Genomic DNA, 17,288 nt, shown 5'->3' with positions numbered 1-17,288 from the left:
ACTTACTAGTTCAACGGAAAGACAAACACTAAATACATGACATATAAAGCACTTAAATAGCACAGCCTCCTTATGGATGTAAAATTCACAATGAAGACTCGACAGACACACACACCAGCTTTATGCAGTTTGGTAAGAAAAAGTGAATGAGTGAGTGAGTATGTATTTACACCGCTTTTAGCAATCTTCCAGCAATAGGAACAGGGAACACCAGAAATGGGCTTCACACATTGTACCCATGTCGGGAATTGAACCCAGCTTTTTGGCGTGACGAGCGAAGGCTTTAACCACTAGGCTACCTGACCGCCCAGGTAAGGACACAGACTGGATTTATACCCCAGAATGATTACAGATGGACAGACAGACAGACTGCGTTCAGGGGTAGATAACTCCAGCTAGTCAATGCTTCATATCTGACGAGCAGCTTATGTATCATCAGAATCTTGGGGGGATCATATAAGTCCAGTTTACTTTTTTGGACTTATCACTGCATTGCGCAATATTACAGCTATATGACAGCAGCATGTAAATAATCAAGTCTTAAAAAGACAAACCAGTGATTGATATTATGAGCATCGATCCACACCATCGGAGCAGGAAGATACGCAATCAATCAAGTCACCAAGCCTGACCCCCCTGATCCAGTAAATCACAGTTTGTGTGTTTAAAGCCATGCTCCGTAATATTCCAGCAATATGACTGCCATCTGTAAATAATCGAGTCTAGACCAGACAATACAGTGATTAAATACCATCTGAAGCAACAATGTATCTTACATTTGCCCATTCCTCACTCTCGTCTATATTGCCGTCATCTCCACTCTTGTGGCCGTTGGTGTTCTCAGCAGCAGCGTTATTTTTCAAGGCATCGTCGAGGCCAGCGAGAACCGCATCAGCGTCGATGTTGTCCTTGTCCTCCTCCTTCTCCATGACCGTGTCGAAGCTGAGGAAGGACGACGGGGTGGACTGACGTTTTGTCTTGATCTGTCGAACTACGTCACTTTCACATATTTGGGACACCACATTTCGTGGCCCTCCAGGCGTGGATCCCCGCAACAGACCTGCAACAAAGAATTATTAAATTAACAAAAAAAAAAAAAAAATAGGAATCAACTATAAAATAATGAAAATAAACAAAAAATAGGAATCAACTATAAAATAATGAAATAAAAGTCACCCATAAAAAAAAAAAAATTGGTGAAAAAAAGAGATTCACGATAAATTCCAAAGGACACAAATTGAATCCATTGCAAAAAGTGAGTGAGTGAGTGAGTGAGTTGGGTTTAACACTTCTTTTAACATTATTCCAGTTACATCACGGTGTGTCAGCTTATATGGAAAGAAAGCCCGAAGTGATGCAGGTCTCAGATGTTTACCACTTTGGTGAAACCCACGTGCATGGGTATGGTGCTGACAAACCTAGAAACATAATCGGGGCAGCATTACAAAAAGCCATACATCATAAAATATATTTTAAGTGACCGATTAACACACACGAATGTAGGAAAGAGTGAATGTCTTTCACATACCACAAACTCTGCTGAACAGACAGTGACAGGAGAAGCAATACATGTATACACATATAGTCAATACTGTAACTATAATCTCCGATGAAGAGTCCCGACCAAACACTCATTACAGTACTGCCCTCCAGCAGAGGCAGGGAGATCAGGGGTACAGCAGGGAGCTGTATCTCTTTACACCTCACAATACAAGCCTTGACCGTAGGCCCATGTCGGCTTGTAAACAGTCTCATCCCTGTACATTCATGATGACATCATAAGTCGTGTAATCTAGCTGACTGGCACCTTGGACCATTCTCGTACAGCAGGCTGATAAATATCTTCCAAAGAAATAACATCTGCGAAAACAAATGTCATTGGGTCCATAGCTATTAAATAATACGAAAGTTATGTTAACTGATATTCTTGAAATATTCAGTGCAGAGTTCGAAGTTAAGGAGTTGTGCAGGTTGGAGCCAAAAGCATTAAAGAGAAGTTCACTTAGCCTTGCTCCAGTCTGTACTGATTGATAAGTCCATGGATGAATAGTAATTCTATCCTCATTATTAGTAAGTCCAGATAAGTGGACAGTACAAGGATGCCAGTCTTTTCTAGAGACAAGATATTACTTAGCATGTGGCCCTGCTAGCCTTGCTTAAGTCTCTTCTGAATGATAAGTCCACAGATGTTTTGTAATTCTATGCTCATGATAAGCAAGTCCAAATAAGCGGATAGTACAAGGATGCCAGTCTTTCTTTGGGACTTGTTCTTATTAATTATAAAATCTGGGATTTATGATTCAAACTAACAATCATTGCCTTAGAGACTTGTGCAAGTCTAAAGGACTGCCTACATTACTGTAAGATGAAGGTTATGACAAGGACTCCTTGACTATTTTGCACAGTTTTGGTACTTTCATTTAACAATTTGCACTGTTAGCCTGTTGTGATGTTTGATCTCAATATCAGTGTTCACATATTGTTACGAAGGCTGCTTCTTGTGATGATCTTGGGACATAAGTGTTACATGCTCATTAGGGCTGGGACGAGTCCAAATTTACTGCCGCGTACTCACCCCTCAGAGCTCCAGATAACTTTTGGAACAATTCAGTTTTTACTCTGGGATTTCTATTTTAATTGGGTTATAACATTTTTCAATGGGTAACCAATATTATTTCACTACTTCAGTCATCACTCTATTGGGTTTATCCCCAAATTAGTGAACATTTTAAGATTTTAAAAAATGAAATAATGTTTCAAATGTATATAACTGTTCTAAATATATGGGCTTGACTCAGAAAGTAAATTAACTCCTAATTGTGTTTCGGAAATTAGCTCTGTTGAACGCATGCTGAAAAAGCTTCATTGGGTATTTACGCACGCCATTTTTATACATTTGAGTTTTTCCTTTAATGCAGATGCTTTTGTACGCAAAGTAATTGAAAGTAATTGGGTTTTGCATATTTTTGGTGAGTATTTTACGCAAATATACAGCTTATCTGCAGCTCTGCCCCCCTATTTCCCGACCCTCCCCGAGTACCCACTGTAGGCCTAAGGAGATTGGTACAAAATGTCCGAATAGGACACGTTTGACCGTACTCCTGTCAAAATGTATTTAGATACATGTACAAACTGATCTGGTCATGCATACACTGAAGCTGACTTTATCTTTACGCAAACATATAAAGTCAGAAGGAATGTGTACATTGATAGGCAGAAAGAAACGTGAAATCTATAGTGTAACCATAGAGTTCAAGATATTTTTTAAAATTAAACAATATATAATGACGTGACTAACCACGGGTCCGGGTAGTCCTGTGGGTACCCAGGTCCTACTCAGTACCCACCTGACCCGAGTACCCGAGTTACCCATCCCAGCCCTAGTGCTCATCCACGACCTATAAAGTCAGCGTAAACATGTCACATCTGTACACAAACAACCTCAAATAGAACCAAGTGTTGTTACTGTGTTGGATGAGTGAGTGGGTTGAGTTCTCGGATATAACAGTCCACATAACCTGCACCCTGGTAGTGAAGCCTCAGAACCGTGCAGATTCCAAGGTAGAATAGGTCTTCAGCAACCCATGCTTGCCGTAAAAGGCGACTAACGGGATCAGGTGGCAGGCTCGCTGACTTGGTTGCTTGGATCGATGCTCATGACATTAATCACTGGATTGTCTGGTCGAGACTCGATTATTTACAGACCGCCGTCAAATAGCTGGAATATTGCTGAGTGCGGCGTTCAACAACAAACCAACAAACCAACCAACTAACTGAAGCCTCACATGGTCCACCACTGGGTTGAACGGGACAAAACTGAATTACGAATAGGATGCCATGACAACACTATTCCATGCAAGCCCATTGCATCTTACTCCCTCCCTACGCCCTCACTAACTCCACCCTAACTCCTGTGTAGAACTACCATTGACAACACTATTCCATGCAAGTCCACTAGCTCCCTCCCCACACCCTCACTAACCCCACCCTAACTCTACCTGACTACCTCAGTACACTGTATCCAGCTGCCCAGTCCTCTGCAGCTTCACTCCCAGTGGGACACTCTGACACTCAGTGGGACACTCTGACACCCAATGGGACACTCTGACAGACTCGGTAATCCTATCTTCATGTTCACCTCATTCATGGAACTGAGCTTGAATAAAAAGCTCCAGCCCTACCAGCTGTTGCTATCTGAGATATCTCTCTCACAAGTCCTATCACTGCTCCCCACATCACTCACTCCGATACTTTCCTGATGAAAGAACCCGCTTGGAATCTAGGGCTGGGGAACTGGTACACGGAGGTTTTTAAAAACCAACATGTTCCCATTCACCCGACAGATGACTCACTGTACAAATGCTGGCAGTACTATTCTCCACCATGTTGGTGTGCTTGTTGTTTAACGTCACACCATGTAGAAGTGGGACGATACACGATCGCTGTTTTTACTTCAAATAATTACCTTAAAGATATTCTTCAACTGTTACACCAAACACTAATAACTTGTGAAATTGAGTAGTGAAAATGTAAATATTTTCATCCTTTGCGCCATACTTGACACTGCCAACTGTAATCGTTAGTATGCCAGGTGTTTGGCCATACTGTCTATGTAAAAGATGGCTTATGCACTACAGATAAGAGTGAGTGAGTGAGTGAGTTGGGTTTAACGCTGCTTTTAACAGTATTCCAGTTATATTGCGGCGAGGAAAGCCCGAAGTGATGAAAGTCTCAGACGTTTACCACTTCAGTGAAACCCACGAGCACGGGTATGGTGCTGACAAACCTAGAAACATAATCTAAGCGAACCGGGATTCGAACCCACAATCATAGGTTTCTGGCGTACTACAGATAAGAGCACACACAGAATATCATGATATGTATCGTATACAGTTTGTATATCGTCCCAGCCCTTTGTGACATTCCTGCTATATGTTGCTCAGTAAATAGTTTGGACAAGAATAAACAGTTAGTGACATATTACTTAATAGGTAACAATGCACCGTCCCAGGGAAGGTTGACATGCAATTAACCAGTTCACCGAACCTGACCACCCTATCCCTTAAGTCACCTTGTACTACAAGTTGTAGTCTGTCTTACAGACCCTGATACAAATATATATTAAATACAGCCCATGCAAGTCTATAATGTTTGGCAAGTCTAGATTACTGCAGTATCTGAAAATGAAGAGGGTCACTGGGCTCATATCATATTTTTATTAAGATAACTGAACAACTGTTTTTTTCTGTACGATATGTTCATTTCAGAGTCTAGATGTTAGTCTATACAAGTTGCTGGGGACCAATTCTTACCCAGAATCCCCAGGGAGGTCACAATGTAGAGTGTCACTGAGTGCAGTGATTGTCAACCATCCAATATGGCTACTTACAGCTACACAGGCTGCAGCACTAGGGTCAGGATGTAGGAAGAGGACCTGCATGGCTCCCTCCATGCACATGTTCTGTTTCCTTCCTTTTCCACAGAAGAGAATATGCAAATCACCCTCTCCCTTCGACAACAAGACCTTGTCAGAAGTCAGATTTTATGACCCAAGTCAAATATACCCATAGGTATACACTCAGTTTATATTGAAATATTCACCAGCATACCATCATCTATACTAGGGCAATATTGAAATATTCACCAGCATACCATCATCTAAACCAGGGTCAATATTGAAATATTCACCAGCATACCATCATCTAAACCAGGGCAATATTGAAGCAATCATCAGCCTATTATCATCTAAACACGATCATCATGAGCATCAATCAACGCAATTGAGATACGATGACTTGCATCAACCAAGTCAGCGAGCCGGACCATCCGATCCCGTTAGTCGCCTCTTACAACAAACATAGTCGTCTTTTACGGCAAGCATTGGTTGCTGCAGACCTATTCTACCTTGGATCTTCACGGGTCTCCACAGCCAGGGAATATTGAAGTATATTCACCAGTCTACCATCATCTATAGCCCGGGAATATTTAACTATATTCACCAGCCTACCATCACCTATAGCCAGGGAATATTGAAGTTTATTCACCACCCTATACACCAGAAAGCTACTCAACCCATCCAAGCCTCTTCCATCCCCACAGTAGCCCTACATCAGCCACAATCTGCATCTCCTCCTCGCTACTTTAACAGCAGTATCTCCTGAACCATCTCTGACATGTTTGTGGTTGGCCGCTACTCTTGTTTTTACATGGTGTAGCTTTCCCCGAGCATCTGTCAAGTCACTTTCCACTACACTTCAGTCCTGTGATCCCCTCCATGATTTCCCTCCACTAGTAACTGCTTCCTCCTGGTCCTGCTGGTCTCCCCACAGGAACATCAAACGAACACATGCTCTCACAGCCCTCCTCCTGGGGGACACACTCAAACATCGGTCTTACATATTAGTCAGGACATCTACTCTTAGTCAATACAGCTAACAGAGTTGAGCTGTTTCTGCATAAATGGTTCAGAAAGACAAGTTACATCCCATCCAGTGATCACAAATTACGCTACTTCTGAAAAAGGAGTTCATAGTCCTTCTAGCACTTTAATCTTCTTAAGGTAAACAAAATGTTTATTTGAGCTAAAATTATCTAAAGCAGATTTAGAAGAAGAATTCTAATTTTTACGGTTTATCGGTCAATCAAAACATATCAACCGCATCTGATCACCAACGCCGCCATACCAAAATCTGGAAATGATAGCTCCTCATACACTCTGTTTATCTGGACTACTAAATTACAGTTAGGAAAATTCTTTTTTCTTTTTGAAGACTCCATGTAATGCCAATTTAGAAATATATTTTATTATTTTTTCAGAACAATGCCACCTCATGTTATTATTGGGAAAAGAGTCACAGGACATAACAATAATATCTGTCATCATACATACATTTTTTTCTGCAAGGATAATGAATGGCACCAACAAACTCTGTGCAAAAGATACAATGATTGAGTAATAACAAACCCACAAAAAAGTTCAGGTTTTGTTCCTATTATCAACAATCAACAGAAGCCCAATAACATGATCTATTTTCATTTCATAGGAAAGACATTCCAGGGTGTGTTTAGTTGGAATGATTTGCCATGTGCTGACACCATGAAGGTGTGTCCCGCCAATAATACGCTCTTCAGTCTGACAGAAGACTCACAGCCAAGACCACCAGCCATGTCTGCACCCCATGCCAGAATCACACACAGTAGAACACTCACCACATGTCTGTCATGCAGATCCTGAGAGAAATATATCCAATACAGCCCATGCAAGTCTATAATGTTTGGCAAGTCTAGATTACTGCAGTATCAGGAAATGAAGAAACTCTCTGGGCTCCTTTTATTATATTTAATAACAATCATTTAACAACTCTTTTTTTCTGTAAAATATATTCATTTCAGAGACTAGAAGTTAGTCTAACTCACCCCACTCACATGAAGCCCCAGCAATGACAGCCCCGGCAATGACAACACGTGCTCCTCAGTGGAAGAGTGAGCAGAGAGAGGCATGAAATTGGGGGGGTCAGGAGACTATCACACAATCTATATCAGTGTTAGACATGAAGCATGACCGTCAAGGGGCCCTTGTCATAACCCCATGTTGAAAGTTGAAGATGTCAGGGATTGCTTGATCAAATACTTTAGCAGCAAACCTCAAGGACCCCCTCAATTTTGCACTGTGTATATATATATATAAATATATAGCTCTTCAGTGTCATGAGACAGTGAAAGTACTATGTCTGAAACTTATGTATGTATGTATGTATGTATGTATGTATGTATGTATGTATGTATGTATGTATGTATGTATGTATGTATGTATGTATGTATGAATGTTTCTCTTCTTTCTTTGGGAAATTGGCTCTAAATATTATATGTATATTTATGTAAACTGATAAGTGTATGGATTCTCTGACAAGGCCTCAATAACGGTAATTTCATCGTGGTTGCTGTAAATAACGGTGGGTTGGTAAGAACTGCTGATCAGTTCACACATGACTTCTCTGAATTTAATCTAAACAATATTGAATGAAATTTTGAATATAACTAATAAATATATTACAGACATATGTCTAGATAAACAATGAACAAGTTGACTTGCTGACTTGGTTGATGCATGTTATCTTATACCAACTGCTTGGATTGATGCTCACTAGATTGTCTGATCCAGACTCGATTATATACAGACTGCCGTGATATAGCTGGAATATTGCTGAGTGTGGCATTAAACAAACAAACAAACAAACAAACAAAGCATCATATCACCTCTACACCAGTATGAGCAGATTACCTTTCCCCCTGGTATGGAATACATGGTTTATATCCACAGTAAAACACAACTCACTCACACCTGCTCCAAGTTCCACACCTCACAAACCTCACCTTATACACTGAAAGCAGATATAATCCATACACACATCCTTCCCAACAAATGTGTCAGAGCAGTTCAATATATAATGCAAGAAGATCTCTCATCAGACCAAACAATAAACCCTGTTGCTGAGCAATGTGATATGAGTAGATATGCACAGTAACACTGAAACATGATATAGTTAATTATTCCCTGAACAGAGAAACGAGATACCCTTGTTATCAAATCCCTCTAACAGACGACAGATGTTAGTGTGCAAACAAGTATACCTACATAAAAACTGGATCACTGTTGCCTTGCAATCAAACCTCACACGGATGTTCATAAGGTTTCTTTAAAACGTAGTGGACGAATGTGTTTCCCTACAGACTACTTATCTGTTATCTTTTATGGTGTCTTCCTTTTAGACTTGCACAAGTCTAAGGCAAAGATTATTAGTTTAAACCATAATTTTTAGATTATATAAATGACAATAACAAGTTGTCCCTATAAGAGACTGGCGTCCTTATACTGTCCACATATCTAGACTTGCCTAATATACCGTTTTCGACTTAATAAGTGCCAAGGGCACTCACAAAATTAGAAATAGGGGACTTTCATTAGAATATATTTTTGGTGAGAAAAAAAAACAGAGTTGAATGATCATAAATATTGTGGCTTATGCTGACAGCCTGGAAGCCTGGAATAATACAAAAGAAACGTCTGTGCGTATTATACACGACAAATATAATTTTCCAGAATTTATGTACGTATTATACACGAATAAATAAGTCTTGTGTACATTGATCAGTCGGAAGTGGTGCTAACTGGGATTGTTCACAAGCCAATATATTAGCAAATTAGAGCGGGGTGCTTATTACGTCAAATACTGCAAGGATAGAATTACTGTACACCCATGGACTTATCCTACAGTACAGCCTTGGAGCAAGGCTATCTTCCTGTGAACTAGTCTTGTTCCTTCAATGATTTATCTGTGATCAGTCTTCACATTCAGGAATAACAAAATATTGTTAAACTGGAAAATTGAAAATCGACTACTTTTTGTATCTCAAACATCAGTGATCTGATATTCTGATATAGTAATATAAAAATACATCCTTTTCCTTACCATGTATTCAATGAGATTAAAATCAATAATTTGATTAATTTGCTTTAAAAGGTCTTAAATCTTTCCAACAATCCTACAAGCCTGTTATTGATTTTAATCATGGCAACAACTCAAAGCAAACATAATATTTACACGTCCTGACAACTACTTATTAATATAAGGACAGATGGATATTCTCGCTTTTCACAGCCCTCATCTTATATGACTAAGCAAAGAAACACAGGGTCTATTTTGAGAACAATTCCGAAAAAACTTAAACTAAAACTGCTATCTCCCAGAATGTTTTTCAAAAAACACATTTTAAAGATCAAGCTCTGATTAAAAAAACAAGAAATGTGCAGATTTTGGGTGGAGGCCAGAATTAAGTTCGCCTCCCTGCCGATCCTGGCATAAGGGGGAGCCACCTAAAGCAGCCTGATGTAACGCATCCCTGCTCAGCTTCAGGACCTTTCATGCTCTGGTAGTGCAACACGTGCAGACATTACATCTTGCTCATTCTTCGGATAAAAAGCTCACAGCGCCACCAGAATAGCCGAAGGCTGGAACTGAGCGCCAGATCAGCAAAAACACAATACCATGTTGAATGGTGATCTCCTTTCACATTCTTGTTTTGTGTTTGGGAACGGTTGTGAGAATGCTTGCCAGACATAATCAGGTTATGAGGAATGGGAAATGGGTCTATATGTTGAAGAAAGTGCAGACCTTGCTCAGGGATGACAAATGGAACTGTCTCAGTAGAGCACTTGGCTCTAATTGGCATTTACTGCAAAATATCACAATAACATGGGTAAGATTTGTACCAGAATATAGGCCATGATAAAACAGAAGTACTGAAAAAACCCAACTGACTCACTCACTCAATATACACCAGACTAAACTGAAAAAAACATAAATGCATGTTCATGACGCCTTGCCAAACATACCTCCATCCTAGTCTCCTACCAAGTGTTATTGGTTTGTTGTTTAACGCTGCACTCAGCAATATTCCAGCTAAATGACAGTGGTCTGTAAATAATCGAGTTTGAAACCAGACAATCCAGTGATTAATATCATGAGCATCGATCCATGCAATTGCGATACGACTCAGCCAAGTCAGCGGGCCTGACCACCCGATCCCGTTAGTTGCTTCTTACGACAAGCATAGTCACCTTTTACGGCAAGCATTGGTTGCTGAAGACCTATTGTACCCTGGATCTTCACGGGTCCCTACCAAGTGACGCACTGAACAGCTAACTATGTGTGCCTCTACCTCTGGCATTACGTACTGTGTCACAACAAAGTGCATCTTCCTGAGACAAGGGAATTAACTGACTATAAAAGTCCAGTTTCCACCCTTGCCGAACTAGGCTGAGTCTATGCATAGTCCAATCAAATTCGCGCAACAAAATCGAGATTTGGTTCGTAAACTGTCATGCAGATTTTGGTCGATTTCAGGATTTGCAAAGCATGTGCACCGCCAACTCGTCAGCAGATATTTTCCAAATCTTTTCATGTTTTTAATCAAGGTGCTCATGTGATTTGATGCATTTCGGGATGTTAGACCCGTTTAATCCCAACATTGATCTTGATTATCGATCAGATCGTCTTGACTGGGTGCCGCCATTTTGTTTGAAAGAAATACAAGTTATACGAGAGGTGGAATCTGATTGTCAATAGGAGAGGCTTAGAAGGGACATAACTGATAATAGCCAGTGGTGACGCTACTATCGAGCCCAGGAATTACAGCCTAGTTCTGCAAGGGTGGAAACTGGACTTTTAAAGTCAGTTAACTCTCTTGCTTTGGGAAGCTGAACAAAGTGGAGCCATACAGCACTATCACAGTAAGTAGGTTTACAGTAAGTAAAACTGTCCAAAGATCTAAAGACAGGGAGTAGTACATTGATCTTTCATCCTTGCAAGAGAAGGAGGGAAACTGACAGGAGAACAGATTATCGGGATGAAGGTACAGTTACGAGAAAAAAAGGTACTTCACAAGACTTCATCCTTATCTGTCACAGCTCAGCCAAGTTCCTTGAGAAACCTATCAGAGTCTATGGTGAACAGTTCACTGGAATTGCACTTTTAACTTTCACTAAGGTCCATGTAGGCATCTGTGTAATTATCAACATACCATATATCCTCTAATAAGCATCAGTGCTTTAATAGGTGCTGGAGCTTTAATAAGCACCAGCTTCCCTAAACAGCTGGGGATGAATCAGTGTAAAACCGAATAAGCAACATGATTCTAATAACTAACAGGTCTCTAATAAGTGCCGGAAATGTTAGGGCGTAAAATTATGCTGTTTGTCAATTTATTTGTGACTGTAGCTGATGCAACACTGTAGTTGAAATATTAAGCACTTGGGGTGAAATGATACAGCAAGGTAACGATACAATATGTATAACAATACACAGGTCACGATACAATATGTATAACAATACACAGGTCACGATACGCACTGAGATATGCGTATTTGTACCAAATCACATGAAAACTTCTTGACAATAAATATTGCAGAGCAGGCTCAAAAGGAAAAGCAATCTGAAGACACAAGTTCATAGTGGCTATTAATAATAGTGAACATGAAACGCTAATTACAACACATTTTGCTACATCTGACTGACAAAATGCCAGGGGTCATTTAACAAGTAGTAAGTAATTTATTTCAGCAATTGTATCGTCTTGTATGGATACAGAAAAAAATGTATTGTGTATCATATCGTCGCATGAAAACTCACACTGCACAGGTGCACCGTTTAATGCTATAGTGAGTGAGTGAGTTGGGTTTAACCCCGCTTTTAATAGTATTCCAGTTATATTGCGGCGTATCAGCTTAATGAGGGAGGAATGCCTGAAGTGATACAGGTCTAGGAAATTTACCACTCCGGTCAAACCCATGAGCACAGGTACAGTGCTGACAAACCTAGAAACATAATTGGGGCGAACCAGGATTCGAACCCACAACCATAGGTTTCTGGCATGCCCAAGGGACGCAACTCTGCACAGCGAATCGCGGTGCCTTAGACGACTGAGCCACCCGTGCCCCCTTCAACGCTATAAAGCATCAGGTCTCCATTTACTGCCAGGCCATCAAGTGAGAGCCTTTACCTTGCTACGTATTACTGCCCTGTCTTGAAGAGACTCGAGGAGCTGGTTCAGGTTCGTGCTAACTCTGCTTCCCAAATGTATAGTAACTCTGATATTGCATGATGATAACACATCCCTGTGATCAGCCACAGTGAAACTGAATGAGTAATGTTGAAGAACCACAACACAGAAACACCTGAAAATAATGCCACTTTGTCTCCTCACTCGAAATTGACTTAGTTTTAGATAACATTAATCCTGATGCAAAGGATCTGCTTTCATTTCTGTCCTAACAGTCTGGTAACACCCGCCCTATCATACTCCTCTGACATCACTCTGTCGACAGCTAGCTGAACCAACAGTGTATTTTACAGTGACTATGTCGGCAATGATAACATGTCTCTCATCTGACAGTCAGCCCAGCCTATGCAGCAGATAGAAGAAAATAACTCCAATATTCCAGTAATATCACGGCGGGGGATCACCAGAAATGGGCTTCACACATTGTACCCATGTCGGGAATCGAACCCGGGTCTTCAGTGTGACGAGCGCACGCTTTAACCACTAGGCTACCCGACCGTCCCCGGACAATTTAGTGAGTTAGTTGGTTAAATGCCACTTTGAACAGGATTTCAGTAAAGTCTTTGGTAGGCATTTTGAAGTTGGGAAAACATGAATACATGACACTTTTTTTATGGATAGATCTTCTTTTAGTTTTTGTTCATTCATGTGATGAAGGAGCAAGAAGTAGCTCTGAAACGTCGTACAAAGAATAAAAGAAGTTGCTTTCCATAACAAAGTGTCATGTATTCAAGATTTCAGTAATCTCAAAGCATGTCAGCTTGGCGTGGGAGGGTAAAGCCTGAGGTGAGGCAGGTCTTTGACATCTACTGTATCGGTATCTTTTGTTTGGTTGTTTGGTTGTTTGTTTGTTTGTTGCTTAACACCGCATTCAGCAATATTCCAGATATATGACGGCGGTCGAGTCTGGACCAGACAATCCAGTGATTAATATCATGAGCATCGATCCACGCAATTGGGATACGATGACATGCATCAACCAAGTCAGCAAGCCTGACCACCCGATCCCGTTATGTGCCTCTTATGACAAGCATAGTCGCCTTTTACGGCAAGCATTGGTTGCTGAAGACCTATTCTACCCAGGATCTTCACGGGTCGTATCTGTATCTGTAACTATTGAGAATGAGTGTGGTACTGACAAACCTAGAAACAACTCAAAATGTAGGCGTGACTATATATTGATAACAGGAATTCAGTTGGACCCTAAGCAACAACTTCATATTGCTAACATATCTGCATCTTCCAAGATAGCAACTTGCCTTTCTTGTATTAGCCTCACCTTGATCATTAGAATGTCTGGATAGGGCAACATTTTTGGGAACAAATAAATTAACAATTTTCAAAAACAATTATCCAAAATTCTTAAAAGAATCATCTGCTGAATTACAATTAAATAATAATTTCCTTACAGACTAATGCAAGTCTATTATGACGGCAACAACGGGGTGTGTATTTAAGCTCCTCAATCATGAAGTCTCTGTCTGATGTCGTTACTTTACAGCAACTTCTAGCATCTCAGAGTACCCAACCCAAAATATATTTTTTTTTTTTATCAGATTCGTTATTTTGAAACAATTTCACCAAAGTGGTTAACGTCTGACACCTGCATCACATAGGGTTTCCTTTAACAGCAAGCTGACATGCCATGATATAACTGGAATACTGTTAAAAGCAGGGGTTAAACCCAACTCACTCACTCACTATTTTGTAGCCTTGCTCCAAGGCTGTACAGAAAGAAAAGTCCATGGATGTGTAGTAATCCTATCCACACAATAGTCAAGTCTAGATATGTAGAGGACTTCAGTCTCTTATAGGGACAACTTGTTATTATTTCCATAAACTAGAAATTATAACTTAAACCAATAATTATTGCCCAAGAGACTTGTGCAAGACTAACTATTTTGATACATCCAAAGACTTAAAGGCAAGGGCACTAAATGAGCTTCACCCCAGTGCCTGATACTGATGACATCAAGGGATGTCGTTGTGACCTAGTTCTGTGCAGTCTGTCACTGAACCTGAAGACACCCCTTCATCCTCGGTGCTTGTCTAGCTCATCATTTGTTCCATGCTATTACACTTCCACGTGGTATCTGGTAGCAGCTTACACCGAACTCTAACAAACAAATTAGCGTTATTTTGGTTACACTAATCAGAGACACGTTTATGCCTGTCAGAGTCTTTCATCCTACTTTTTCCTGACTAAATGTTTATTTACAGAAAACGTGTTCCTTTCTTTTTCAAAATAATACACCAATATAAAGTACACGAATGTTATATACAGCGAGTACTTATTTTTCTTTACTTGGTTTAATTTGTATTGTCTGTTTGGAACTTGTCATGTTATACAGACATGATAAATCACAAAGATTTGTTTGTTTGTTTGTTGTTTAACATTGCACGACATGCAATGACATGCATCAACTAAGTCAGTGAGCCTGACCACCCGCCTTTTACGGCAAGCATTGGTTGCTGAAGACCCATTCCACCCCGGATCTTCACAGGTATAAGCAATAACTTTTATCAGTAGAAGGGGTTTGACAATCAAGGTTCCTTGACAAATGGGGTTTGACCATCAAGGTTCCTTGACAAAAGGATTTTGACCATTAAGGTTCCTTGACAAATGGGGTTTGACCATTAAGGCTCCTTGACAAATGGGGTTTGACCATTAAGGTTCCTTGACAAAAGGGGTTTGACCATTAAGGTTCCTTGACAAATGGGGTTTGACCATTAAGGCTCCTTGACAAAAGGGGTTTGACCATTAAGGATCCTTGACAAAAGGGGTTTGACAATCAAGGTTCCTTGACAAATGGGGTTTGACCATCAAGGTTCCTTGACAAAAGGATTTTGACCATTAAGGTTCCTTGACAAAAGGGGTTTGACCATTAAGGTTCCTTGACAAAAGGATTTTGACCATTAAGGCTCCTTGACAAAAGGGGTTTGACCATTAAGGTTCCTTGACAAAAAGGATTTTGACCATTAAGGTTCCTTGACAAATGGGGTTTGACCATTAAGATTCCTTGACAAAAGGGGTTTGACCATTAAGGTTCCTTGACAAATGGGGTTTGACCATTAAGGCTCCTTGACAAAAGGGGTTTGACCATTAAGGCTCCTTGACAAAAGGGGTTTGACCATTAAGGTTCCTTGACAAAAGGGGTTTGACCATTAAGGTTCCTTGACAAATGGGGTTTGACCATTAAGGCTCCTTGACAAATGGGGTTCAACAATCAAGGATTCTTGACAAATGAGGTTTGACCATCAGGGTTCCCCCAGCTAATTCAGATTGACCATCACGATTTCTTGACAAATATTATTACTTTGTGAGTTGATCATGTTTTTCTGAGAATGCAGACAACTTAATCCAACCAAACATTTAAGCCCTGAAGGTTCTATACTGCCTGTACTACATCTAAATTCAATGAGAAACAGATTGCTCCTAATCATCCTCTTCATCAACCCACACTCCAACCAGCAATCCAAGGCTGTGCTTAATCACTAAGTGAGTCTGCCTGATAACAACGAAAAACTTCAAAAGAGTTTTAATTTTGTTTTTTAATCCAGCATGTCATTTAGCCCCTGGGCAGGAAGTAGCTCGAGTCACCCATCCCTCGTTCTCAACCCCCACTTCAGCATGGGAAGAGATACTCTGTGAATTTCAATCTCGTTAAGTTTAAATTAGAGTTTATTTAAGGGATATTTTGGGTTTCAGAATGTCAAAGTCAAAACACTTTAAGAACCAGCTAGCAACACATGTTCCAGGGGGTGTCTCAGATGTTTTACACGTAAACAGCACTGTGTCAGAAATATATTCTGTTATTTAAATATATCTAACAAAAACAACATTCATAACCAATTAACATATACTTTAGCATAATTTCTTAAAACGCTCTAAAACTCAATACAGAGCATAAATATCAAGACCCATATTGACGAACGTGTTCATAATTAGATTTGTGTGTTTTGAGAATCTCCCTGAATATGAAGAAAATATTTATGACTTTCAGAAAGAAAGAAAATACGGCAGTGTTTGTCAGTACAATCAAGTGGAAAGATTGTGCATGATAGACTCCAGCTGATTCCAACGTCATTCATCATCCCAGCGATCTAAAATAACCCTCATCATCATAATGGCCATCATTTACGTAGGATCATGTGACACCTGCACACATCTGTAGAATATATTTGAATACCGACAAGCTTATCATAACATCCGAATAAAAGACTTTATTTCATCCACAAATTTCACAAGATTTATTCATCAGTAAATGATATTTCATCAAAACGGAACACAAATTGGCATAAACACTTTGTACAGTCTTTGTGCTGGGAGCTTGGCTTACAAAGCTTTAATCGGCAAATGGTATTCCTGTGATGACCAGGGACAACAAGAGTGTGAATATTGCCATAGGAACCGTTATATTAGAGGATTATTGTCTAATGGAGTGTTCTCCTGGTGTGATTTGTCAGAATGGTTGGTATCATCAAACCGTCTCACTACGTGAACAGCATACTTGTCCAGCACCGAGGCTGAGTGTGCCATACGGTATGGCTTGTGTCAAACCGGTGTGCTATTTATATTTGTCTGTTTGACTTACATGGATGGCTTAAACAAATGTGAGTGACTGAGAGAAAGTTTGATTTATGTTAGATCAACAGTTGAGCAACAATTA

At 40.1% G+C, this 17,288-nt stretch overlaps 1 protein-coding gene across 7 annotated transcripts in view; it reads right to left on the bottom strand.

Annotated features, from left to right (window-relative positions):
* LOC139462188 (ankyrin repeat and SAM domain-containing protein 1A-like) overlaps positions 1-17,288 on the bottom strand; it is a 195,586-nt gene that overhangs the window by 52,766 nt on the left and 125,532 nt on the right. For all 7 annotated transcript variants that reach the window (XM_071243744.1, XM_071243747.1, XM_071243743.1 and 4 more), the window contains one exon: positions 777-1,060. In XM_071243744.1, the coding sequence (XP_071099845.1) occupies positions 777-1,060 (284 nt within the window). The remainder of the gene's footprint in view (positions 1-776; positions 1,061-17,288) is intronic.

The sequence above is a fragment of the Haliotis cracherodii genome, unplaced genomic scaffold, assembly GCF_022045235.1.
Source record: "Haliotis cracherodii isolate W230 unplaced genomic scaffold, xgHalCrac1.p SCAF_15, whole genome shotgun sequence".
Classification (NCBI taxonomy): Eukaryota; Metazoa; Mollusca; class Gastropoda; order Lepetellida; family Haliotidae; genus Haliotis; species Haliotis cracherodii.
The sequence above is the reverse complement of the archived record's forward strand: the minus strand, read 5'-3'. Positions and strand labels throughout refer to the sequence as shown.